The sequence below is a fragment of the Lacerta agilis genome, chromosome 3, assembly GCF_009819535.1.
Source record: "Lacerta agilis isolate rLacAgi1 chromosome 3, rLacAgi1.pri, whole genome shotgun sequence".
In the NCBI taxonomy this organism is placed as follows: domain Eukaryota; kingdom Metazoa; phylum Chordata; class Lepidosauria; order Squamata; family Lacertidae; genus Lacerta; species Lacerta agilis.
The window spans coordinates 77913237-77940726 of record NC_046314.1 but is presented as its reverse complement, the minus strand read 5'-3'; the positions used below and the strand labels follow the sequence as shown (position 1 = coordinate 77940726).

Sequence of the window (27490 nt, the reverse complement as noted above, 5' to 3'; positions counted from 1 at the left end):
TTCAGTGCAAAGAAATTTAAAGATTACAAATAAACTATAAGGACATTGAAGGCATCAAAGTGTGAGGAAATATCAAGTTTTTTCCAGCTTCCAGAGGCTGTTCACAATTAGTGTACTCTGAAGCTTCGAACACTAATGAAGATACCAGCCATTATAGATAACAGCCATTATAGTGAAATATCCAGTTGCAGTGCCTTAACAAATCTTGTTTGTTTTTAGCAACCACTTTAGGTCTTAGAACTATTTAGATTTTCATGTGCGCAACTAGCATGGCATTGCACTTTTGGAATGCTATCAATGCTGATAGCTTGCAATAGATAGAGAAGGCTCTGTAGAAGTACTCAAAGCTCCTCAGTTCAAGATCAATCGGTTTTGTTTTTTACTTCAATGGCGAAAAGTTGTATTTTCTCAAAAGAATTTTGACAGTCTCATTTCAAATCAATATGGTCAAATTAAATCTTCCCTAGAACTAGAAAGCATAATTTTAAACACTGAGAAGATATGCATACATTTATTCTCAACAGAATTTCTTTTGTTTCTTCTAATTTTCCATCCTCTTGACAACTTCCATCAATGTATCAAAGATGGAAAATTTTCTTCTTACAGTTAGTGTCCTTTTTAAAGTCAGCTATGCCTCTACAAACCAAGCACATGAAGGATATAAAAGTCTAATGCAATTAAAGAAGTAACCAAGACCACGATTACCTGAAGATTATAAAATTACCCAAGAAGAACCTTCTTTGGGTTTCAGTCACTGTAAATATGAAATTTAACACCAAAGAGAAATACTGCGGTCCTTTTGTCCTTACTCTTGGTCTGAGAGACAACAGTATAGAAACAAGTATCCTACCACAGAACATTTATATAAATACATTAGAGAGACACTGCAGGAAGTGAATGCCTTAAGACTGGTAACTTTAATCCATTTAGAGTTTCATTTGGTTGAACTGGTCAGTGCTGTTCTGTGAAAGAAAGCTTTCTAAGCTGTTTTGTGACTGTAGAACTCCAAGAGAATGAAGAGCAGCGGACCAGTTTCTTTGTGTCCCAGTATTCACAATGCTGTCCTTCCTGATGCATATGAAGTGTTTTTATTTGGCACATTATTGATACATAGGTAAAAAAAAGAGAGAGAGAATGACTCATACTCTTACAATTAGTTTACAAGAACAAAGCAAAAGCAAATGTCATAAGCAAATTAAAAAAGGGTTTTCCCAACTGAGAATCCTACTGGAATACTTCATCAACAAAATATACAAATTGCATTTTCTACCATTGTTCAATTGCTAGAGTTCTTCCCCTGTGTCATTATTACTGTGCTCTATCTTACAGTGCCCTGGGTTCTGCAAATCCAGATGTTAAAATTTTTGAGATGTTGATCAACCTATTTTATTCATTTTTTCCTTAAGTCAGTTCCCTGGTTTAGTGCAGATATTTAGAGTTCTATAAAGTCTTGTAAACTCTGGTCACATTCCAGCAGCAGTTTGCATCAACCGTCCCTTGCTGGCAACATTCTTCCCTTCCTTTGACAAATATGCATATTAAACTGTTGTGTCTCCAAAGTCCTTGTTCCAGCGAATATAAGCTTCCAGGGTCTGTGGGCTGAGACTGCGCTTTATTTTCTTCAAGGACTCAGTGAAGTCTGACAATTTGATATTTCTCATCTAGAAGCAAAGAAAGTTTTTTACATTAACCACCTTGGTGATGCTTGCTTTCTAAGTTGCATTTTGGACTGAACTGAATCAGAATATAAAATATGCTCATTTAGCTATTAAACTTACAAAAGTCAGAATCATGGAGAAAAGTATCAGCAAAAGGCAGAACAAAATAAATCCTGCCTTAATTCCAGAAGTCCAGTCAAAATCACAGGCTGTGAATTATTTCCTCTCACTAAAAAAGTATTTGCTTAGCATGAACATTTTTAACTTTCAGCCTTATAGTCTTGGCTGTGTTTTAAACAGTACAGAAATACATTTTGGGACTTGAATTATTGGGCTGCAGTGTTTAAGTACTGACTAGGAAGCTAGTACTCCTGCCCACCTAGCAGTTCGAAAGCACGTCAAGAGTGCGAGTAGATAAATAGGTACCGCTCCGGAGGGAAGGTAAACGGCGTTTCTGTGCGCTGCTCTGGTTCGCCAGAAGCGGCTTTGTCATGCTGGCCACATGACCTAGAAGCTGTACGCCGGCTCCCTCGCCCAGTAACACGAGATGAGCGCCGCAACCCCAGAGTCGGACATGACTGGACCTAATGGTCAGGGGTCCCTTTACCTTTAGGAGGCTATAAATCCTAAAGCTGAGATGGAGAGCTGCTTTCAACCCGAGTACTTGATTTCAATTTAGCCAACCATCCAGGAGCCTCATTTCAATGGAGAGCAGGACAAAAGTTGATGGGGCAAAAAGCACTAAAGTAAAAAACATAAGGGCCTCTATGACCCCCGCTTGTCACAAACATACCCCAGACATGTGGGCAAACAGCTCTCTCTCTCTCTCTCTCTCTCTCACACACACACACACACACACAGCCACACTCACACAGCGTGTCCAACACTATACCACCAAATTTAGAGGTAACGGGGGGGAGCATAATTTCTCCTCACTCCAGTGCTGGGGTGGGTATAAATGCTGCCTTTACACTTAAGCAACATGCAAAAGGCTTATTTCATCTTAGTGCTGTTGTGCTTGGCAATAGGCCTGGTGATAAGAAACTGTCCTTTAAGGGCAAAACAAAATAAAAAACAAATAAAAATCCTTCCAGTAGCACCTTAGAGACCAACTAAGTTTGTTCTTGGTATGAGCTTTCATGTGCATGCACACTTCTTCAGATACCTTTAAGGGCAGGTGTCCTTTAAGGGCTTGTTTCCATCTATAAATGATGTTGCATTATTGGCAGGCAGGGTTTGCTAGGACAAGCTGGTGGGCCAGACTGAGGGATACAGTAGTACGTCATGAAATTTGAAATGAAAAAGGAATGGAACCACTTTTAGCATGTGTTTATGTTATCAGTCCTCGATTAGTATACGGACATCAGGCTGGATCCAGAATTGCACTCCTCAGTTTCAGTTGTGCTGAATCAAGGAGAAGTGATCTTGCCAATTCTTCCTTCTATTTGCAGTCTCCTGTGACCCCTTGAAAGACTATCTGAAGGGCTTGGACTCTGAGGATTGCTTCATCTTGGTGGGGGTGGGAGTGCAGAACCTCTGCTGGATCCTGGTTCCATGCGCAAATGGAATAAGACATTACATTCCCTGAGGGGCAAATTTGACTCTATCCTATGTTACTTCTTCCCCATGAAGTATTTTCAGGCTGTTTTGTTGTTTTTTGTGGATTAGATACACAAATCAGAATACTCGTTTTAAAAAGTGAATTGCTACAGCAGCAGGTATTAAAAGCTAGACAGCTTTGCTTTGCTCTTAGGAATATCTCCAAACCTAAAGTGAACACTACATTTGCACAACCAATGCAGCAATGACAAAAATCACGAAATCCTTGTGAAAAGGTAAGGCAAAAAGATCTGCAAACAAGAGTGTGATTCTATTTCATAGAAGTAGTAAAAACAACAATAAGCAAAAACAACTACAGTAGTTGATTTGGCAAAGCAAATCTTAAAACAGCATACCTCACTGGCAGACATGTTCTTCACTTGCTCTGGTTTTAGTTCTGTAAATTAAAGAAATAACTATCAAATGGGTTTTATCTCCCACCAGATGTCCCAATATCTGAAACATCCCTTAGTACTGGAAAGTGAAACACACTAAGTAATAGTCAAATGAGATAAGGCATCAACAGCAATCACCTGGTTCCATTATTTTTTCAGTCCCGATCTGAAAAATTACTAAGGTTATATTGTAAAATTATTATTTCTAAGAGAGTATTAAAATAAAGAGAAATGAATTTGTATTTTAAAGCTTCATTCCATTCATGATTTTTTTAGCATTTTAAAACTGGATACTAGGCTTAGTTTTGTTGAGAGATGATGCATCAGATGCTTTGGAATAAATTGTTAGTTCTAGAATGTATATACAACAGAGTATTTATACTTTTATAAAGGTCCTGTTGTTCTGTCCCAGCTTCTGCCAACCTAGCAGTTCGAAAGCACACCAGTGCAAGTAGATAAATAGGTGTAAAGGTAAAAAATCCCTGGACGGTTAAGTCCAGTCAAAGGCGACTATGGGGTTGCGGCTCTCATCTCACTTTAGCCAAGGGAGCCGGCATTTGTCCACAGACAGCTTTCCAGGTCATGCAACCAGCATGACTAAACTGCTTCTGGCACAACGGAACACCGTGCTGGAAACCAGAGCACACGGAAACGCCATTTACCATCCCGCTACAGTGATACCTATTTATCTACTTACACTGTCATGCTTTTGAACTGCTAGGTTAGCAGAAGCTGGGACAGAGCAAAGGGAGCTCACTCCGTCACGTGGATTCAAACTGCCAACCTTCCGATCAGCAAGCCTATGAGGCTCAGTGGTTTACCGCTGTGATGGGAAGGTAAACAGTGTTCTGTATCATGTAATCTCTTCACAGTGAATGACACAATAAAAATCCTTGTCTAATACTACCAAGCTGTATTTAAAGAAATCTTTGAAATCAAGTCTTTATTTAGCACAGCACAGCACAGCACAGCACAGCACAGCACAGCACAGCACAGCACAGCACAGACAAAGGTTCATGATCTCATTTTTTCATTAACAGGTCACCAAGCTTACCTCTTATAGGGCCCAGTGCTGCATCCTTTGCTAATGCTGTTAGGTCACTCCCTGAGTATCCCTCTGTCATTCTTTGAAAAGAGAAAGTGAACACAATTTCAGTTTTTTTCTGTGGATGACTGCATTAAAGAAACTCAGCAATTTTACAATATTTTAAGTCACTAGCTTGTAGCAAAAGCAGCCTGTGTTTTTTTTAAACTAAATAAAGTGTTAATTTAAAATTAGTATTATATTGAATATTTAATGTTTCTGTAATGAAATTTTAGCTTTAGTATCAAACTGTCAATGGTGTTATGTTTGATGGATGCATCAAGTATTGATATTTACATAAAAAGCTAAGGAAGGAAGACATCTGCATGACATACTCGAGAATTATTTTTAGAATCCCTGCTGATGTGCAACAGCTGCAAATCCTACTACACATACACCAGCTGTAATCAACAACAAACAAGAAGTTACTCACCTAGCTAGCTGTGCCAACTCTTTTTGGGTTAATGGATTTCCTTGCTTGCTCAAAAGATTTTTTAGTAAAAGCAGTCGTGTCTGTAAGGCACAAGGTTCACTATTTATAACTATACAAACAAGAAATCTTGTGTAAGTTAATGTTATAAAAGTACTTAAAACAAGAGGCGTGCCAAAGACATAAACTGGCCAATATGATTATATTACACCTGTGCTTTTCTGCACTGGCTGCTAGCTCATTTCTAGGCGCAGTCAAAGTGTTGGTATTGCCTCAGTAAAAGCTCTTTGTGTCTAGGTTACCTGAAGATTACCTCCTCCCATATATACGAATCCAGATTGTAAGAGAAAGAAGGAAGTGCTAGCTACTAAGAGGTTTGCAGGAGAAAAGAGACTAAAAATGAAAGAGGAATTGTTCAGCTTGGGCAGTAACATCTAACCACAGACCTTTATCAAAGTTTGATCATATGTTGACAACATTTGATTAAGATTTTTCCTCCATATGACTTGAAATTCTTTTTACTGAAAGCTTAGATTTTCAAAAATGTGAAAAGACAAACAGATTGTGAGCTGGAAGGATGTATTCTATGCTGTAAACTCTTTTATAAACCATGCTCACTAAAAACTCATGTTTGTAGCAATTATACAAAACATTTCAATCTATCACAAATTTGCACCAAAAACAAGCAGCAAGGCAGTCTTGTGTAAAAATGCAATCACAAGCCACATACCTCTTCATTTGGTAAAGATACATACACTCGTTTGATGAATCGCCTGAAAACACAAATATTGATACAGAAACTATAAGTAGGTAAACACGGTATGTAAAAAGCCAATTTTCTATATCATGCCATATATCATGCCAAAATTGAAGGGAAAACATCACACTCTGAGGGTATGAAAGAAGAATTTCTGTAGTAAGAGGATAATAAAAATAGCTTAAAACTACACATGAATTATTTTAAGAAATGCACTGTTTTAACAGATATATTTTTGGCTAAAATATGTCATATGGCATTACAGAGGTGCTCAATAGCATCTGATGCCTGAAAAATGCATCTGTCGAAAGCATTTCATTTGCACATTGTTGTTTTAGCAAATCCAATACATAACGCCCATACAGATGGCAGTCAAGACTGACCTGTAGATCTTCCAGTCCTCATTATTATTCAGCTCAAATTGTTTCAATATTTTCTAACAGTAAATTTGTACTACCTACAGCACCCTATATCCTCCGCTAAAGAGCCAGCTTCATCCCCATCACACTTCTGCCCGTTATCTCAGCTGTGCCATTTGATGTGTTAAGTCACCCTGAAAAACAGCCCCATGTTCACAAGGAAAGTTGCTAATGAGGTAGCATCATTCCCAGCCACCAATATTTAAATGCTAGCATTCAAGAATAGGGCACCAAAGGTATACAAAACAGATTTAACTAATCACTTAGGTTGGATCCTATGATCACATGAGCAAAGAGTTTTGCTCATGGAAGAGTCACTTTCTGCACTTGCTATTGGAACAGAAGATTTCTGTCCATTTTACTGCCCTTCTACAGATCCACAAACTTGCTCTAGAGGACTGGGGTAACCCTGCAGAATATTAGGAAAACAGTGTGGGGTGTGGCATGGAAAGGAGGGATTTGGAGAAAAAAAACCACATTCCTCCCATTCCATTAGCAGAAGCCAAAGGGCTTTCTGTAATTGGAAAGGCACCTTTAGATTCAACCCTATGTCTCATACATTTTCAAAGGAAAATTATAAGATTCAGTTTTATTCCTATTAAAAACATTCTAAGCAGTTATGTAATATTTTCAATAATTCCCCTGTGTGATACCACATCTGCAGTGCATATTCCAATAATTCTGTGCACAAACACACCCTAAATTATTCTTTGAAATACTGGAACCCAACACATACCAAGTGAATGATCAAGAATACCTACTAAATTTAATGCCAACCCTCACTATGTACAGCTGTTGATAACACATGGCTTAAAGTACCTGAGAACAGCATCATCAAGCTCTTGTGGCCTGTTAGTTGCTCCCATTACAAGTATTCGGTCTTCTCCTGAAGACTGTACCTATTATTTTCCAAAAAAGCAAAGCTTAAATATTTAGAAATTGAGAATTAATACTACCACAAAGTAGTTACCTGAAAAAGCTTAATGTTATAGATTGGTATACCCTTTATTTTTGTTAAGCAATGACTTTGCTTAGTGATCCATATTATAAAAATGCAAACAACTTCACTGGTTTTCATGACTTCATATTGCGCCAGTTCACCAGCCACCACTTTGGACAATACTTGGAGTTCAGCAAAATAGGAAAAGAAAACAGTTCCCTTTTTCCCAATAAAATATCCCTTGTCCCTTCTCCATTTGCTCTTCAGGATCCAAATAGAACTAAGTAATAAAAGGGATAATCCACAGTTTAAACACACCAAATCAGTATGCATTAATGTAGCTTCATACCAAGCCTAATACTTACACCATCAAACTCTATTAAAAATTCTGTTTTTAAACGTCTACTAGCATCATGTTCACCTTCTCTTCTTTCACATAAGAGACTATCCACTTCATCTAAAAAATGAAAGTGGCAACATTATAACATTTCCTATAATAAAAATATAACTGAAGTAAGTAAAATAACTTTTATTTTATTCAAAATCTATTACTGAGAGCCATGAAGTTAATAACATATTTGAGAATGAGCATGCATAAGTCTTTTTCCCCCCTCCAGTACATCAATACCAGACTTTTTAATATATATTTGCAGAGCAGCTTCTAATATAATATTAGTAGTTCTGTAAACATCCTACTTATTTAAATTATAAAACAAATCCAATAAAATGGACAATAGCTTATCATGCAGCTTTACCTGATCACAACATCAGGTTGTTGCACAAGTTAAAGCAGGCACCCCCAACCTTCAGGCCTCCAGATGTTTTGGCCTACAACTCCCATGATCCTTAGCTAACAGGACCAGTGGTCAGGGATGATGAGAATTGCAGTCCAAAACATTTGGAAGCCTGAAGGTTGGGGATGCCGGAATTAAAGTTTGAAGCTGCTTTACTTTTTTAAATTCACAAATGCTATACTTTTACCTATAAAAATTATAGAAGGTTGGAGTTCTCTGGCTACTGCAAAAAGAGCACGCACTAGTTTCTCTCCTTCACCAACCTAAAAAAGAAGATAAGGCATCTACTTCAGAAAAAAAGAGTTTGTTAATATGGTTCATTCACATCCTTTTTATTTATATAAAACAAGACCAAGACCAAATTTTGACACCAACTCTGTGCTGGTATTTGCAATATATGTTATCTGTCTCTTGAATGTTGGACTGGATGGCCCTTGTGGTCTCTTCCAACTCTATGATTCCATGAATAAAAACCTAAACTCAATGATTTGGATCCCAACACAATCAATTTAAGGAAGTTCATGGAAGGAAAACATCTGGTCTTTCTTGCTTTTGCATTCCTCAAAAAGCTTCTCTGGCAGCTCAGGAGGCCTTCCTGAAGCATGTGGGAGCGGTATCTGCTTGGCAAGTGGAAATTACCCAAATCTTGTGCCCTAACTGGCCCCCTTGCCACATCTCACATTGTTCAAGAGGATTTCTCCAATCTTACAAAGAGGATTTCTGGGTGTGTACCTAGCTGAAGGGGGAATGCAGGTGAGAAACTTTTCTTCTGTGAACTTAGTTAGGATCCAAGCCAATAACTTTTTCATAGGTTTTAACAATTTGCAGTTAAATTTATGTGATTGCCCCATCACATTTATTTAGAAATATGTGTTTATAGCAACTTTTCATTGCCAAATGTTCCAAAAAAGCCCAGGTGCAAGTTACATTTTTTTGAGCCAAACCCACATTATCAAGAACCCCAGGTATTTTTCTAAAGTGTACAACTAGAATATACAACTGCTACTTACATATTTTGATGTTAGACTTGCAGCACTTATGTTAAAGAAAGTTGAATTTGATTCTGCAGCCACCGCTTTGGCCTTGAATAAGAGAAAATGCCAAGTGAGGGCTACCACATAAAAGGTTTACAGTATTCTTACTAAATGTGTAAGAAATAGTACAGTACAGTTATGGAAAATCCAAATAGTCTATCATTGATTTAGCAATATATAGCACGTCATTCCCTAAAAGTGTGACATGTCTGCCAAGGTAGTCAGCTGAATTTTCAAATGCTTTATCTCTTCAAATTTATTCATAAAAACTGTATGCAGCTAATCTGAGTCTGTCAACCACCGTACAGTGAGATTCATATATAAACTATTAAAACTGGAATATGAACCAACTTCCTCTATTGGATTTGAGATAACATGAGTTTATGAAGCAAAATTTTTCACTTCATTTTTTCTTTTATTCATAAAGTATTAGGAAATAAACTGAAAACAGTTTTACAAATCCTGATGTATCAAATGTGCTACACTATAGCACCACAATGCATCATCTTATACAAGCTTCCTTAAAAAAAAGAAAAAAAGAAATGCCAATTTACTGAAAGCAGACCAAGAAAGGCATTGTTTTTTCCATAAAGGTATACAGCTCATTCCTACTCTTAAGAGAGTATTTGCATGTTAATACCAAGCACCAAATTCACTTAAAACCATCTAAGGCCATCTCTCCAAGCATAAGTTAATTTACCCACCCACTCCCTCAAAGCTGTGATAGCCTAAGTAAAATAAGTGTAAGATGCATGTTATCTGTACTTTCCTCATAAGATACTGTAAAATTCTCAATATTCATCCAAGCAGAGTGCAAACAGCCCAACATTAAAATACTCTCATATTTCAAAGAGATTATTCAACACATTTCTTTCATAAAAAGAGAAAGCAAATGTGGAAAGTTCTCAAAAAGCTGAGCTGAACAACACGCTAGAATGCAAAACAGATTGCTCACCAACATCGTCTTTCCATTTCCTGGTGGGCCAAACAACAACAATCCACGTGCAGGAGCCCTAAGCCCTGTAAACAGCTGAAAGAATAGCTTGAGTTACACATAGTTTTGTGACTGTAAACAAGGTTATATGGAAACTGGCAGGATCTCCACATACATTTAACAACTTAATATCAGCAAAACAAAATCGAAAATTCTTTCTAGTAGCACCTTAGAGACCAACTGAGTTTGTTCCTGGTATGAGCTTTCGTGTGCATGCACACTTCTTCAGATACCAAATATCAGCAGTAGGGTAAACATAGGGAAAGAGAACAAGAGGGGAGGGGGATGGCCAGGGCAGGCCATATCAAATAAGAAAAAAGGAAAGGAAAGAAGGACAAGCTTTTAGCTTGAATAGCTTTGGATCATCTAGCTATAACAACACAACAGAAGTGATCTGTATGTAGCCCAGAGTTGGACAAGTTTTTAAAAAATACTCCTTTATGCAGCTCCACCTATTTTCTAGCCATCAATTCCAGCATTCTGCTCTTCCTCTTCAATTGTCAGAGCAGTCCTATATTTATCTTACAAAAAGTGTGTGTTTTGTTGTATTATTAGCCAGATACTCAGCAGAAAGTTCCACTGCCAAGTAGTTCCTCCAATAAGCAACTCAGACACACTACGCAGAAGATACTATGGATAATGGCATCAAATGTCAGAAAGACCAAAGCAAATCAACATTGCACCCCCCCTCCTTAGAAAGGTCATTCCACAGGGTGACCATGAACAGCTTCTGTTCCTTGTATTTCTGGTCTGTGACCATAATAAATCCATTCATTTCAGCTTCTGTCCCAAAATAAGGTCTATAGCCTAATTGAAATGGATCAACAAGGCCAGTTCCATCCAAGAGTATCTGCAGTTGGCTAGCCTTTACTCTCTCTCCAGTACCTTGCCCAGGAAAGGGATATTCTCCAATGGCCCATAACTGTTGGACATTTTTTTCCAGGGCCAGGTTAGCTCTCTTCACGGCGTCGTTGGCTGTTTCATGCAAAGCTATAATGGGAGGGGGGTCACATGAAACTGAGTTGAAGAATCTTGCACCAGTAGAGCTCCACTGGTGCAAGATTCCTCTACACAATTAAGGGTGATTTCCCCCATCCATTACTACCTGTATGACACAGCCCGTACCATTAAGTAGTCGCCTGCCCCCCTAGCTCCGGGAGAGGGTGACAGGGTGCTGCAGGAAAGAGGAGGGAAAAAGAAATAATGGTTTGCAAGCTTCCTTCTGCTGACACACACTGTAGGTTGTATCCAGTGGCTGTATTTACATTAGATACCTAATCATAAAAGGATATTTATTAACATGTTGGCCAAATAATAATTTTGAACTTGCATTGTGTCAGCATAACAGTATATATTTAACTTTATAGTGTTTCAAACTATGTTTATCAGAATTTGATGTTGTGTGTAATCAGCAGGTCTTTGCAACCTAATGCCCCCTCTCCTTCCTGTGAGATTCATATACGTTGGCTGTCATTTTTGCCCCTTTCTTTACTGGATACTTAGCACCAAAATTCATAGAAGAGAGTTTTTAGAAATTTTGGTGGATGGGAATGCATTTCAGCTCTAGTGTGTGGTTTGTGATTAGCTACTACCTAGTACACATATTGCAATGCTATATATAGAACACATTTTAGATCTAAGAAAGTCAGTTTATAAATATTTTAAATAGGTTCTATGGACAAGAGGGCTACATGCAACTAGATAAGTTTCACTCAATTGAATAGTCATAATTATTCACAACCCTACTGGGTTACAATGAAGAATCATGATTTTTATTACTACTGTACTTTTAAGGAAGAGATACAAATACAGCAAGGTTTCTCTGGAAACAGTCTTGATCCTTTTCTTGGTACATTATGTGAATTAATCCCAAATTGTAAATGAACAGCATTAACATAAATAGCATACATCATTTATACGCAGAACAGAAGGCTCTAAGGTGACATATAAAAACTGATAGAAAACATATTGCTTACCTCAGGTCTAAGTGAAGGAAGAATGACAATTTCTTGCAGTGCCTGCTTAGCCAGCTCTTGCCCAGCAATATCATCAAATTTGACAGATGGCCCACTAACAGATACAGAATACCAATTAGTGCAACAATAGACATTTCATTGCTCTGGAGTACAGCTGGCTAGTTTTACACCATTACAGCCATTTAAGAAATCCATTAAAATTATGAAATTTCCCACATTTATATTCAATGTTTCATTTCCTATAACCTCATCTGCATGTTTTATTTAGACCCCCAAAACTAAATTCTGCTATCAACTCATACAGAAAAATTAATATGTTTTATCTTAATTGCCCTATTAGGGGGGGGGGAAACCACTTTTCTTGCATGGCAATCTAAAAAAAAATAACCCTGTCTTTATAAAAGACAACCACTGATGTTGCTTACCTGTCTGCTATTTCATTGAGAATAAGATTAGCAAGATTACTATCCACATTTCTAAAAACCTTCATGTCTTTCTTTTTTCGCACAGCAGTTGTAGGAGTAGAAGGCTTGTTGGCTCTATTATTTTTTGGAGTAGCCTGAAGAAACAATTTGAAAAATATTTCAATACTGTTTGGGGGGAAAACACAAGGACAGCCCCCAGTTCCTTGGAATATTGACTTTGAATCTGGAGGTTCCACTGCTATTATGGCTGACAGAGCTACGCATCATGAATTATTTAATCCCCTTTTAGAGCCATCTCAAGTCAGTGGCAATCACCATATATTTTAATACTGATTTCCATAAATAAAGGAATCAATTTCCTTTCTCCATCCAAAAAATGTAGAAACCTCTATCATGTTCCTTCCTCCTGTTAATTGTTCTTTTTAAGAAAAAAAAATTGAAGAGCTTCACACACTTTAGCATCCCTTTGTATATCAGCGTAGGCAAACTAAGGCCCAATCGCCTTCTCAATCCGGCCCATGGACGGTCTGGGAATCAGCATGTTTTTACATGAGTAGAATGTGTCCTTTTATTTCAAATGCATTTCTGGGTTATTTTTGGGGCACAGGAATTCGTTCATTTCCCCTTCCAAAATATAGTCCGGCCCACCACATGGTCTGAGGGACGGTGGACCAGCCCACGGCTGGAAAAGGTTGCTGACCCCTGGTAGAGATGCTCCAATCCCTTGATCATTCAGGTGGCTTTTTCATTCTGAAATCCTTTGAGATGGAGTAATCAGGACTGTACACATATTCCAAATGCATCTGCACCAGAGATTTGTATGAAAGCAGAATGATATCGGCTGAGTTAGTTTCAGTCCCTTTCCTAATCAACCCTTGTAAGAAATTTGCATTTATCATCACTGCTACACATTTTGCTGATTTTTGCATAGATTATCCACCACATTCCCAAGCTCTGTTTCCTGGTTATTCACCACCAGTTCAGGCCAATCAACAAGTACGTTAGGATTTTTAGCTCATGCAACATTATTTGGAGGTCTTTGAATCTTGAAAATTCTTATTAGGATATTCTATTTTGACAGTTAATTTTAGCATTCTCCTTAAGTACATGGAGAAAAATGAACATAGACTACCAACAGGTGTAAGATTTTAAGAGTAATGGTGGAGAGGAAGTGGTTTGATAGTGACACAACATTTTACTATCCTGTAGCATCCTCTGATGAAACAAATTCTGCAGGTTTCTGACACACTTTAAACTGAGGAAAACCCAACCACCTTTTCAGAAAGATGATCAAGGACAGTTAACAACTGTATGGACACCTGTTCTAGTTTCCTATTGGCAAGCAGTTGAATCACAAATGAAGCCACTGCGTACCTACAGGTACATACCCTTGGAGCCATTTTGTTAACTTATTTCAAGCAGGCATAGCACTACCAGATGCCAACTTCTAACAAATGGTCTCAATCAAAAAAAGAGCTAGGACAATAAAAGTAGCACTTTTCTTTAGAAATTCTTTTTGCAATTAAAGACTCTAAGCTTTGAAATAAAGCTCTCTGTTGCCATGTATTTCCTAAGTTTTGAATGGTAACAAACAAACTGGCAAGCAAGCAGCACATGGAGCCTACTGCCTTACCTTCTGAGTTGAAGCTGCGGGAACAGTTCCTTGTCTTGGTACAGAAAAATTGGATATTCCACTATAACTAGGTGTCCTTTGGTGCCCTGAAAGCCCCACAGATCCAGTTTTTGCCACAGATTTTGAACGAGGGAGTGAGTTACTCGTTTGAGTCAATGGGTCCTTCTTTTTTGGAACAGCTCCACTTTCTACAAAAAGAAAGACACAGGTATGTCAATATAGGGTGTACTCAAAGCAACTAGTTGCACACCAGCCTCAGTTTAAAAATAATGAGTGACATCTTGATCAAATGTACTGCTTTATAGCATTTTCTAAAGTGGAGAAGTCATATTCATATTTGTTTTGTTACTAGTGATGTAAGCATTAATACCACTCCTGGACTACCATAAACTCAGATTAGTCAATCAAATTCTATTTAACAATTAGTTGTTTAAACACTACTGGACATGCAGCTGTCAACCATCACATTTAATACTACAGCAAATAAGTTTTCTGGTCTTTAGAATCCTACAAATACATACATTCACTTGGTACACATGAACTGTAATTACCACTAGAATAATCATAATTGCTAGGCATCTACATAGCACTTAGAATATTCAAAACTCTAAACCAATGTTACAATTCTTAATAAGAAATAGAGAAGTGTAAGGTAGGTTAGTATTATTATCCACATATTGTCAACGGAGGATGGCAAGACTGACCCACCTCATGAATTCATAGCAGAGACAATATCTGAACTGGGGACCAAGTCTCTTAAACACTACATTATACCTGTATGAAGCAAAGTATCAACTCTGCAGCATCTGAATGGTGTTAAGTTTTTAGAATAGGAAGAAGCAGCCAAAATTCTAGCTGAATATGGCTTATGTCAGCCAAGTCCAATATACATCCCGCAATTCATTTCTGGGAAATACAATGCCAACAATATCACAAATAACCAACCTAACAGGGAAATTTTGAATGATGATCTCTTACATTGATTGGCATATAATTTGAATTGTGTTACACTGCTGCATGTTTAACTGAAAATAATCCTGAAATTCAGTTTAGAAATAATTCCTCCTATGCCACTATACTTTAGCTAACATAATTATTTTACGTGGCCTGACCAACATGATCCAGCATGCTTTATCTTTACCAAATCACATTTTTGTCACTTTAGTGTACAGTGTAAAAGTTGAAAGCGCAAAGAAGTAAAAACATATTGTAAATCATAGAATGTCAGGCTCACTCTCCACTTATTTTAAAACTTTGTACCATACTTCAGTTTGAAATTTCTAGGGCACTTCACAAAACATTAAGGACAACAAATAAAACAATGAACAATGAAGTAGTAACAGCAGCAAACATTAAAAAGTCAAAAGATAAAAAGAATTTTAGAAGTCTGGAAAACCAACAAATTTGTCTTGTGTATTATTCTCTCTGAGGAGAGAATTACCACAAATTGGGCACCACAATAAATAAAATTATCCCCTGTTAGCACCATCTTCAACTTATCTGGCAAGGGTATCCGAAGGAGGGCCTCAAACATTTATATTAATACTCAGGTAGATTGATAAGGAAGGAGACAATCCCTATGGTAGCCAGGTCATAAGCTATGGAGGACTTTGTACTGTGCTTGGAAACAGATCAGAAGCCAATGAAGTTCTTTTTAGGTATTAGCATTATGCTCCTGATCTCAGCTAGTAACCTAACTGAACTTCAGAAGGCAGTCCCAAATACAAAGCATTGCAGTTGTCTGTTCTGGAAGCCGCCAGAGCACTGATAACTGTGGACAGGCAGGAGTCCAAGGCTGCAAACACACCCACAATTCAAAAACATTCTAAAACGGTTAAAATAGTCTAAAACCAGTTATAATTAAAAATATTGTTACATCCACTGATTTCAGGGTTGCTAAGAACAGTCTTAAAGCTAGAACCATGAGTACTGTATTTCCCACCCAAATAAATAAATCTGCAGAGTGGAGTGCACTCCCATTCAGAACTGGTTGACTACTGGTTCCCTAGACAAAACACCTTTTAACAGTAGATAAATCCTGACAAGACTGAGCTTCAGTTTGTTTGCAATCATTTGGTCCATTCATGATTCCAATGCACAACTTCACTTCCACTACCTTGAGTACTGTAAATCCATTGTCAAGGAGAGACAAGAGTGTATACACTGGAAACACCACACAACAAAACCTTGGATTACCTCACCCAGCAGCTTCATGTAAATGTGAAACAGAAGAGGGGGGGGGAAACCCTGTAGGACCACATAACGAACATATATCCTATGGGATCCAACAGTAGTACCTGCCAGTGCCACCTTTTGGAAGTGGCCCTTCAGCTAGGAGTGGGACTACTATACTACTGTGATCTCAACTCTGAAATCAGGGAGTCTTTCCGAAAGGAGGCTGATTGCACCAATACTGCTGAGAGCTTGATTCAAGAGTAATTGGAATTTCTTGGCAACCAACCATCAAGCATTCTGCCCAAGGAGGAGAGTTGGGACTGACCAACAGTTATTATGGCTCTTGGGGTGCAGGGAGAGTTTCTTCAGAAGCAACCTCATAACTGATACTTTCAAAGCAGCTGGAATCACTCCTTCTAGTAAATAGGTATAGGCATAGCTGTCAACTTTTCCCTTTTCTTGCAAGGAATCCTATTCGGAATCAGGGAATTTCCCTTAAAAAAAGGAAAAAGTTGACAGCTATGGGTATAGGCTAGATACAATAAGCTAAGAAGGGAACCAATTAAGCCGGCTTGCAGTAGGCAGCACCTCTCCAACCCCCTTATCTACATCCTCATACCACAAAACTAGACTAGAAGGTATTCTAAGCATAAGAAGACCGAACTGCAAAACTAGTTGGATACCAACTCAGGACAGAATTTTGTCCTAGAAGCACACAGCAATATCACAGCATGTTTCCAAGGATCTATGGTGTCACCCTGTGGGGCAACCTGATGTAGGCCCTAAACCATTCAAAATAGCTCCACTGGACAGTACCAAGGATGTAAAAATGGCAAAGAACTCTTCATCACCATCACCACCACAAAGACAACTTGGTAAGTCACTACCTGTGTTTGACTGGATTCGCACTTGAGATTAACACCATGTGTTCTAGATTTTTCCTGCTTCACCTCATTGCCTGCAACTCACTGGTAAACCAGAGACAAGATTGGGTTATGTGAAGTGAGCAAAACTTCTTAGGAGTAATCCTTACTTGAGAGTACCTCCAAAATATGGTTAGGGAAGAGCAATTTTATTCTAAGCTTTAACAGCTTTATGATGCAATTAAGAAGATATTACTGATTCTCAATCATCAGAACAGATTCAAATTATTTAGCAAAACAACTTGCATTAACCGGAACCAAACTATATTGTTCTTTCAAAAACTAATTAAAATTCATCTGATATCTGGCAATGCCTTGGTCACACCATACGTGGAATACTGTGTCCAATTCTGGGCACAACGTAAGGAGGATGTTGACAAGCTGGAATGTGTGCAGAGGAGGACAACCAAGATGATCAAGAGTCTGGAAACTAAGCCTTATGAGGAGAACTTGAAGGAGCTGGCTATATTTAGCCTGGAAAAGAGGAGACTGAGAGGAGATATGATAGCCATCTTCAAATATCTTAAGGGCTGTCACATGGAGGAGGGAGCATGCTTGTTTTCTCATGCTCTGCAGCAGGCATCCCCAAACTTGGCCCTCCAGCTGTTTTGGTACTATAACTCCAATCATCCCTAGCTAACAGGACCAGTGGTCAGGGATGATGGGATTGTAGTCCCAAAACAGCTGGAGGGCAGAGTTTGGGGATGCCTGCTCTGGAGGGTAGAACTCGAACCAATGGCTTCAAGTTGCAAGAAAGGAGATTCTGACTAGAGATGTAAAATTTCTGGAAATTTTGAAGCTTGGAAAAAATTGAAAAAAATGCTACATTAGCACTTCTTTTTTCTTTTCCAGATTGAAAGTCATTCTGTTACTTTAGAAACATAAAATAAAACTATGGACAATTTTAATGGGCATAAAATTATCACAACTAGCATATTAAAAATATAGTGTATCCAAACAATTATTACAAACAGAATTTACTTTTAAAATAATATTTATCTGTAACAAATGGAGCAACAATCTCCTGAACTGTTTACTAGTTTATGTGGAACAAAAAAAACCTCCACCAAACAATTCTTAAAAATCCAGAAGTAACAATTATTCATATTTCCTCTCCACAGTATTTAAAAAAGCATTCTCATAAAAAGAACTGAAGAAGGAAGTGGGACTAAGTTTCAATTAATGGGTATGAAATTTAATCAGAATCATTTTCTGAGCTATAATTAAGTATATACTTTCAGGCCCTTTTTGTTGCTCTATATTTTCTTCCAGTGCTTTGAGGCCTAGTGAAGAGGAACAGAACCAATGCATACCACACACATGCAAAAACAAAACTGAAAACTTTTTCTTTTCTGGTGACAACAGCACTTCCTAAAGGAAGAAATGTATCTTGTTCTTGCATTGGAGAGTTCAGTTTGTAACCTAGGACTTGCTTGTCCTCACAGAAATTAGAATAAACTGATACTATACATATTTTTTAGAAACGATTTATAAAATATTTGAACCCCTTATCTTAAAATATTTTATTCATCATGTTAAAATAAAACATTCCATAATCTATTTTTAATTTTTCCAATTTTTCTAATTTTTCAGAAAAAAAACAAAAAAGGCTTCAGGAAAAAAATGGAGGGAAACCGGGGGTTTTCTGAAATTTTCCATTTTTTTCCGGGCCTTCACATCTCTAATTCTGACTAAACAGTCGGAAAAACTTTCTGACAGCAAGAGTTTTTCAGCAGTGAAACAGACTCCCATGAGAGATGGTGGACTCTCCTTCTTTGGAGGTTTTTAAACAGAGGTTGGATGGCCATCTGTCATGGGTGCTTTAACTGAGATTCCTACATACAGGGGATTGGCCTAGATGACCCTTGGGATCCCTTCCAACTCTAAGATTCTATGATTCTATGGTAGCTCCAGCCGTGTACATGAGCTAAGCAAAAGTATATGAAAGGCGGGTAGTATTTCAAAGCCTCATTTAAGAATGGTTAACAAGAATGAAGAGAGTATTTATGGCCCAAAAGTAACAGGCAGATTTAAAAAAAAAAAAAAAAAAAAACTGAGGAAACCCCTTCCACCTCAAATCTCTGGGGATTCTCATCTAAAATACCAAATTTCTAAAGCAACAATTCTAAGCAATCATGCTTATGTTTTAGCTTAGTTGTGCTTTCAACAATATTTGCATATGTTCATTTGAAAGCATTTGTCTTACAGTGAAAATAACTGAGATGACTAATTAGCTAGTATGCAGAGAAGCTACCCTACTTAACAAAATTACAAAACTAACAATAAACATTTCACAATCTGTTGTTTTAAGTTCATTTTTCCTTTTTAGTGCATACTTTCAGAATGTTAGGTTACAATCCTTCCCCGAAATATATGACTTCAACCAACTCTCACATATAGTTCTCCTAGTTACAGGTAGGTAGCCGTGTTGGTCTGCCATAGTAAAAAAATAAATAAATAAAATAAAAAAAAATCCTTCCAGTAGCACCTTAGAGACCAACTAAGTTTGTTCTTGGTATGAGCTTTCGTGTGCATACACTGAAACAGAAGTCCTAGTTAACAACACAATTAACCTTCACATATATGCAGTCTTTTACAATAATTCTAGGCATACTTTCTAACATCAAGCAGCAAAAGAGCAATGACCAATAATAAAAAGTAGAATCTAACCAATGGGAAGTGTATTGAAATATTGTTTTGGTTGACGTTAATATAAAAATGAATTCAAAACAATCCAGTTATATAGTTTTGCCTTATATCACTTTGTAGCAGCCTCTAAAATCTCCCAGCTTTCTTTCCTGATGCTATATTTTACAAAATGCAGGGTTCCCCCCCCCAAACTGCATTTTAAAAGCATGTGATTTAAAAAAATTAATGCTTTGCCTTAGGAACCATTTCATTTAAAATGTGGTGAACTTTAAAGTACAAGGAAAGGAGTTCAACAAAAGCAATGTTAACACAATTTTGAGGACAAAACACACTACAGAAACCTTTCAGTAGAAAAGCATTTTGAAAATTGTTTAGGAGCAGGCAATTTAGCACTGCATATTTTCTTTGTTACATAATATATACTGAGACATCCCCCTAATTATTTAGGTGCTGGTAAAACCAAACCCACCTGACTGGAGATGTCCATTGCGGCATACCAGGTTAGTACTGTCATTACAGATTTCCATTTGCAGCTTGGGAATTTGCTTAACTGCCTGCATCTTCTCTATGCAACAAAACAGAAGGGTGGGGAAGGACAAATAAAAAACAAAAAATGAACCCATGGAAGTTACGTACACTAATCACACAAAAAATGACTTTGCCTTTGATTGACTTGAAATGGATTAAAGTTAGAAAGCATGTGTCTTATGTTTGCTATATTATGAAGCTACAAGAACATCTAAAAGATGATATACTATTATGAAAAGGTTGTGAATTACAATCTATAACCAAGTTAATCAGAAATCACAATGTAAAAGATTGATGGGAAACTTTTCTATGCTGTATGCACAGGTGTCTCTATCCATGGGAAAAAGGAGGTTTTAGGTGCGAGAGCTTGTAACCAGTTGGTACATGTTGCAGCCAGATCTTATCTTTATAGTATGCTTTGTTGGCAAATGTTTGTGTATAATTACCACTCCATATTTAACAGCTAATGCTTGCTTCAGCAGATTACATCATGTCAGACAATTCTTCAATCAATAAGGCTGAGCAAGAATAATCTTTTCTGATCAAATTAGCATCTTCAAATTTCAACACTACATTACTAAATATCAAATATCCTAAAGGGAAAATGGATTCTTAAAGGGGTGTAGCATTATTGTACAATTAGCAGATTTGGGGTAAACTGATGAAGCCTTTCTGCCACTTCTAAAGTATGATGTGTACCGGTACTTGAGAAATATTCCAAGAAATTATACTGCTTTAATTCCAACACCCCAGCCTTTATGACAATCATTATTTGTCATCTTTCTGAAGTAACATAGTTTCTCTTATATTGAACAGCCTCTTGAACTTGACTCAGCATAACACCCTGCAGCATTCACACACTTAACTTATTTGGGGTTCTTCACACTAATTGGTTTTAGAAAGAGGGGTCAACAGTCATTTTATTTAGCAAAAGAAAGGTTGGGTGCAGGGTTGCCATTCTGCAGATGGAAGTGATTCTGATCTAGCAGAAGCTTATGCTGGAAAAAAGATGGCTATTTTCTACTATCCCCCTTTTCCCCTGTATCCCTCAGTGCCACTGCCTATTGTTCCAGAGGGGCCTGCAGCCACTAATATCAGCTTTTCAGAGGGCAACATAGGAAAGGAGGAAGTGGCAAAAATAATCTTCCCCTTCTCTGTTCCTCTAGCCGAGTTTCACATGATCAAAACTCCATTGCATGCAAGTTTGATTCCAACCCACACAGAAAAGAAAAACAGCCACTGTCAAAAAGCAACAGTTTTCAATGCAGTTTTGGCTCACAAAATGCATTATTCAATTACTGCTCTATCACCAACTAAGAACATAAGAAGAGCCTGCTGGATCAGGCCAAGTACACTTTATTGTACTTGTGTTGTTATCCACTTGTCTTTAGATCAAAAGGTGACCCAGTTGATGATTTCATTATATGTCAAGATACAAAGTTGCACGATAAGAGGCCTAGAGTCAAATATATGGCCAATTATTTCTAACAGGTGTTAAATTTAGTTACATGCCTCCTTAGGTTTTTGTTCCATCATAGGGACGCGAGTTGCGCTGTGGTCTAAACCACTGAGCCTTGGGCTTGCCAATCAAAAGGTTGGGGGTTCGAATCCCCATGACAGGGTGAGCTCCCGTTGCTCAGTCTCAGCTTCTGCTGTTCAAAAGCACGCCAAAAGTGCAAGCAGATTAATAGGTACTGCTCCGGCGGGAAGGTAAACAGTGTTTCCGTGCGCTGCTCTTGTGTCAGTGTTCCGTTGCACCAGAAGCAGCTTAGTCATTCTGTCCACATGACTCGGAAAAACTGTCTGTGGAGTGGACAAACACCGGCTCCCTTGGCCTGTAAAGCAGGATGAGCGCCACAACCCCAGAGTCATTCGCAACTGGACTTAACTGTCAGGGGTTCCTTTACCCTTTACCTAGGGCTTATGGAAAAGGCCATGTCTTGTTGATGGAGGGTGAAGATGTTGAGAGATTTCACCTGCATGCTCTAAACTATTTTTATTTTAAAATGCTTGTGTGATGCTTTTCCAGGCAAAGACTATAAAAGAGATTTACAACCAATAAAAACTACAAGCATTAAAATCAAGAATAAAGATCACAGATAAATACAAACTCAGAATTTCAGTAACACAAAAACATTACAGCTTCCTTAAGTGAGTGGAACAAAAAATTATGGAGGGAAGGCAATTTGAAATAAATAAATATTTTGAAACACTCTGAAAGCTGACTACCATAGCTCTACTTAGCCAGAGGTCCAAACTGTGGAGCCACAAAAGACTCCCTCTCTGTCTCCTAGTCATTCACATAATAGATCTAAGAGGTGAATGCATCAAGAGGTCCTCTGAGATATCTGTGCGTGGGCAGGATGGCATGGTGCATGTAGCCTTTGAAGTAACTTGGGCCCAAATCATTTGGAACTTTCAAGGCTAAAACCAGCACTTCAAATTGGGCCTGGAGACATATTAGAAGCCAGTGTCATTAATGATTACAAGTGTTATTGAAGCTGACTGCCATACACCCATCAGAACTCTGGTGGTTGTGTTTTGAAGCAGCTAAAGTTTCTGGACTATATTTAAAGATAGACCCACATAGAGTGCATTACAATATTAATCTAGATGTGACCACAGCATGGATCAGATCTGTGGCTGGTACTTAGTGTACCAGCCAAAGTCAATAAAATACACTCCTGGATACAAATGCTACCTGGGCAGTCAGTATTGAAGCCAGTAGAACTTGGGTCCTTTAACAGCAACAGTGGGGAGCCTTTGTTGCATGGGCTTTATTTGGCCCACAAGGCCTTTTCCACCAAACCATGCCCACCTGTCCCACACCTGATACCATATGCAATGCCAGGCAGCTAAAGACACAGCTGCAAAGGAACAATGGGGAGCTTAAAATGCACTCCTGAGTGTTCCTTGGCAAGCAGCACCCATTCTCAGCACCAACTGACACTTTCAGTGAGCCCCTTTGAACTTGTCCTTTCACATGTGTAGTTTGGATTCAAAACACATCTGCAAACAGACAGCTTCAAAGGGGCTTGTTGTCAGTGCGAATCAGATGATCAATGCTGAAAGTGAGCTACTCTGTTGTCACCTGAATTGATAATGACATCAGGTGACTTTAAAAGTAGGTGGCCCCTCCCACCCACCCCAAAATAACTCAAGTGAGTTAGTCCTTGATCCAGCCCTAGGGCTGGGGGGTGGGGAAATCCATCCCATTCCAGGGAACAATGTTACCCTGTCCAGTGCTAGTTGTAATCCTCCTTCTGAAGCCAGGAATCTCCAACCAACAGCACCTCTGTCTTGCCTGGATTTAACCTCAGTTCATCCGTCCCACAAATGCCTTCAAGCACTGGTTTAGGGTTTCAACAGCATCAATTACATCAGAAGATGGAAACAAAACACACAGCTGCATGCTGTCAGCATACTGATGACACTGCAACCACACCTTTGGATACCTTCCCCCAGAAGTTTCATGTAGATATTAAAAAACATGGAACAACAATACAGAGCCCTATGCTACCCCACAATGAAAATACCACTATGAAGCCATTATCAGCCCCCAAAACTAAACATGGTTTCTTTCCATAATTGCACCAAGTTTCAAACAGATTTCTGCTGCTTATAAACAATACATGTTGAGTATTACACCCTGTGTCAAAATTATCTATGCAATGGCAATAACTCACCTAAAGCCTTATTAACAATAAATGCGACAATAAAAATTCTTTTAAAATTATAGTTTTTCCATAAAACAGCACATAAATAAAACAAATAATTATCAGGTTGACTTTTAAGCTACAGGCATATGCACACTAACATGAGATCTAAATCCTATCCATTAAATGTAAGGAGACTACTGAATATAAAGTATATGCATAAGATTGGGCTACTATCTGACCTAAGCTTTACTGCAAGGGATGACCATGTTAAGCCTGCTGCAGCAAAACAAAGCAATGTCCTATGGCACCTTAAGAACTCAGTTGCTTCTGTACTTTTGCCAAGTACCAGCAGGACCAATAAATTACTCGAAGCCCTCATCTCAAGAAGAAAGCAGCAAGATTAATTTGTAGCATTCCAGAAAAAACAGAGTTACATTTAAACCAAGTTGTGGGGAAGAAAGATCTCCTTCCTCCTGTGACTGAAACTCTGAGTAGGACTAGAAACCCACTGGTGAGGGGGAGAGAATGGAAGGGCAGGTGGGAGGGGCCAGAGGTACAGTTATAGCTCAGGAAGACTGATACTTAAGCCACACTCCTCATACCTAAAAAGCTTGTGTTAACAGAGCACATACTATATGGTGTTGATTTTAAGTTTTTACTATGCTCTCTTTAAAAAATGTTGTATGTTATGAATGGCCATGGAATATGATTAGATATTCTTTTAGTGTGACTCAGTGATCAGCTCTAAAGCTTTACTTAAATTCTTACATCCAACACTCATTACTGCAATATAGGAATGTGACATGCAGCAAGTTGCATGCATCTCTTACACCAAGAGCAGTCTCAGGAGGCTGCTGGTTTGAGTGGAGGTATGCTAGGAGGTGAGTAGGCTGCTTAACATATGGCATGTATCCATTTTTCTGGCCAAAGTTAGTTGCAGCAAGAGTGATTGGGTTTTAAGTAGAAAAACAGTCTGAAGGGGAAGGGTTAAGCAGCCTCTTTCAATGCCATTGTTCTACACAAACTTGCATCCTCCTAAGGCTGATTCCTTACACAGACTGTCTAGTTTGGTGCTTTACTCTTTCTCCTTGATATAAGAATGACAAACTGTGAATTCACTCAGATTTACTAAAAGAGACCTTTTAAAATGTTAATTTTAGGTGTAACATGGATTTACTTCCACTGGGTGTACCAAATAAATCATCTTTTCAGAGAGCCAACTGAACTCCAGAACTCTAGTTCTTCATCTTCATAGAGTCTTGAATCTGTTTTTCTCACAGCCCCTTTAAATTCCTCCCCCTAAAAGACCCAGACCTACTGTGGGGATATAGGTTCTATGCAGTTAAAATCCAATTCCAAGATACCCTTTTTAAAAAATTAAAAAGCCAGATTAATAAATGTTTATTAAATATATGCATTGTGTAACTATCATTTCCATTTTCCAAAATAAAAATATTAAGTAATACCTAACAGCTGCAAACGGTCCTTGGCCATTGCCAAATTTGTCATCATTTTAGACTGGAGACGGCGAGCTCGATCACAATGATCTCCTTAAAAAGAAAGTTAAATATTCAGATTCAAGCATAATTACAACAGCAATGTTTGTCGCCCACTATAGCAAAAAAAAAAGAAAAGAAAAGTAAATATTAAAATTACAACTTACTTTAAATATACTGCACATGCATCAAGAAGTAACTGACATAGCAAAAAAAAACCACAACCTAATGATGCTCTGCATAGATATCTAACATTAGAACAAGTCTTTGCATGCATTTCTCTCTTCATGGAGAGACACATTTGCACAAATGAGGAAAATATGCAAATGAACACAGTAGTAAGAACATGTTCAGACTAGCTGTATTTTCCCAATACATGTGCAATTAGCCTGCTCCCTGTTCATATTTTCTGTTCCCGGCCATTATTTCAAAATGCTGATATGGAACTAGCAATAGTATTAGGTCTCTTCCTGACAAGTAGTATGTCAGATTTCTAAACTGATGAAAAAACCATTATAAAGGAACATGAAGTGCAACCCTTTGGATTGATTTTAGCCCCAAGAATCTCTAAACAACAACAAAAACTTCTAAGATATTAATAAATACTAACTATTTGCCATGCCACATTTTGTATACTTTATTTTGCCAATTTACAGATAGGATGCCTTCTTACATCAAAATTAAATATGTATTTAAAGCTTTCAGCTTGCTTTTAAAAGCAACACCAAAAATGTTAGTGCCAATGTAGCAAGATTAACTTGAGCCAAAAAATCTGACTGAATTTTATGCCCATCCCCTCTGAAAAGAGAACATGAACCATCAACAGAGATACTTTGTAGAACCACAACTGTGACAAACAAAAACGAAATCCAGGTTATCTGTTCAAAATAAAAGTTCAGCTAAGAAACAAGTGGTAGATACAGTAATATAAACTATCCACAAACAGAGTGAACCATTAGCACATGAACCCATTATTATTACTATTATTTACTGAATTTATATACCATCCTATACCCACATGTCTCAGGGCGGTTCAGTTAACTGGAAGGCATAGGTGCCAACTCGCTGGGGCCCTGGCTAACTGAGCACCCACAAAATTCCCCATGAAGGGTCCAGACACCCACAAATTTTGGTGCCAGGGCCATGCTCACTGCAATGCACCCATGGTCATGGAGCCAAGGTGGCACTCCTGCTGGAAGGATTTTTATTCTTGCAATTTGTCAAATTTCTGTACATACTCCATTCTTTCGAAGAAGTAACTGGCAACAGACAGGATGAAGGCATGGTGGGGAAAGGGGCTAAATGTACCTGGGCACCACAGAGTGCCTTCATCATACTTTAATTCATGATAAAACTTATTTCTAAGTTCTGACATGAAAGTTTATATATACACAGTGTTTTGAGCATGTTTCCTTATGGGCAGGCTGCTATTTGTGTTGGTAGGCCTACAGTTCCTAAAGAAAAGGTTTGCAATTGTGATGATCTAAATCACACATGTAGCCCTAACATGTAGCCCTCCAGATGTTGTTGGACTCCCATTAGCCCTCACAGCTATGACCAATGGTCAAGGATGCTGGAAACTTTAGTCCAGCAACATCTGATTAATTCCATTTAAAAGTATGGTTCTGATTGTCCAGGATCAGTCCTAAATATTTGTTGTATCCCATTATGAATTCAGTATTATTCAACACGAACTGGAACAGAATCAGTTTAGGGTCTGACTTTATTGGCCTGAACTAGAATTAATTCAGTACTGTTGTTGTTGTTGTTGTTGTTGTTGTTGTTGTTGTTGTTGTTGTTGTTTGTTATTATTTTTGTTTATTAATTATTATTATTATTATTTGTTATTATTTAGAAATTTTTATGAGTATCGGTTTGAGTATTTCAAAACAGAGATTTTATTTCAAGTACAATTAGCTGTC

General features: G+C 38.0%; 1 protein-coding gene across 6 annotated transcripts in view; it reads right to left on the bottom strand.

Annotated features, from left to right (window-relative positions):
* Nucleotides 1-1031: 1031 nt before the first annotated feature.
* SPAST (spastin) overlaps nt 1032-27490 on the bottom strand; it is a 31547-nt gene continuing 5088 nt past the window's right edge. For 4 of the 6 annotated variants that reach the window (XM_033144413.1, XM_033144412.1, XM_033144416.1 and 1 more), the window contains exons 3-17: nt 25539-25622; nt 20355-20450; nt 14139-14326; nt 12506-12639; nt 12081-12174; nt 10066-10140; nt 9087-9158; nt 8264-8339; nt 7648-7739; nt 7162-7241; nt 5897-5939; nt 5170-5249; nt 4707-4777; nt 3614-3654; nt 1032-1661 (exon numbers count right to left, since the gene is read on the bottom strand). In XM_033144413.1, the coding sequence (XP_033000304.1) occupies nt 1539-1661; nt 3614-3654; nt 4707-4777; nt 5170-5249; nt 5897-5939; nt 7162-7241; nt 7648-7739; nt 8264-8339; nt 9087-9158; nt 10066-10140; nt 12081-12174; nt 12506-12639; nt 14139-14326; nt 20355-20450; nt 25539-25622 (1349 nt within the window). In that variant the 3' untranslated portion in view covers nt 1032-1538. The remainder of the gene's footprint in view (nt 1662-3613; nt 3655-4706; nt 4778-5169; nt 5250-5896; nt 5940-7161; nt 7242-7647; nt 7740-8263; nt 8340-9086; nt 9159-10065; nt 10141-12080; nt 12175-12505; nt 12640-14138; nt 14327-20354; nt 20451-25538; nt 25623-27490) is intronic. The other 2 variants (XM_033144415.1, XM_033144414.1) reach the window with 1 other exon arrangement.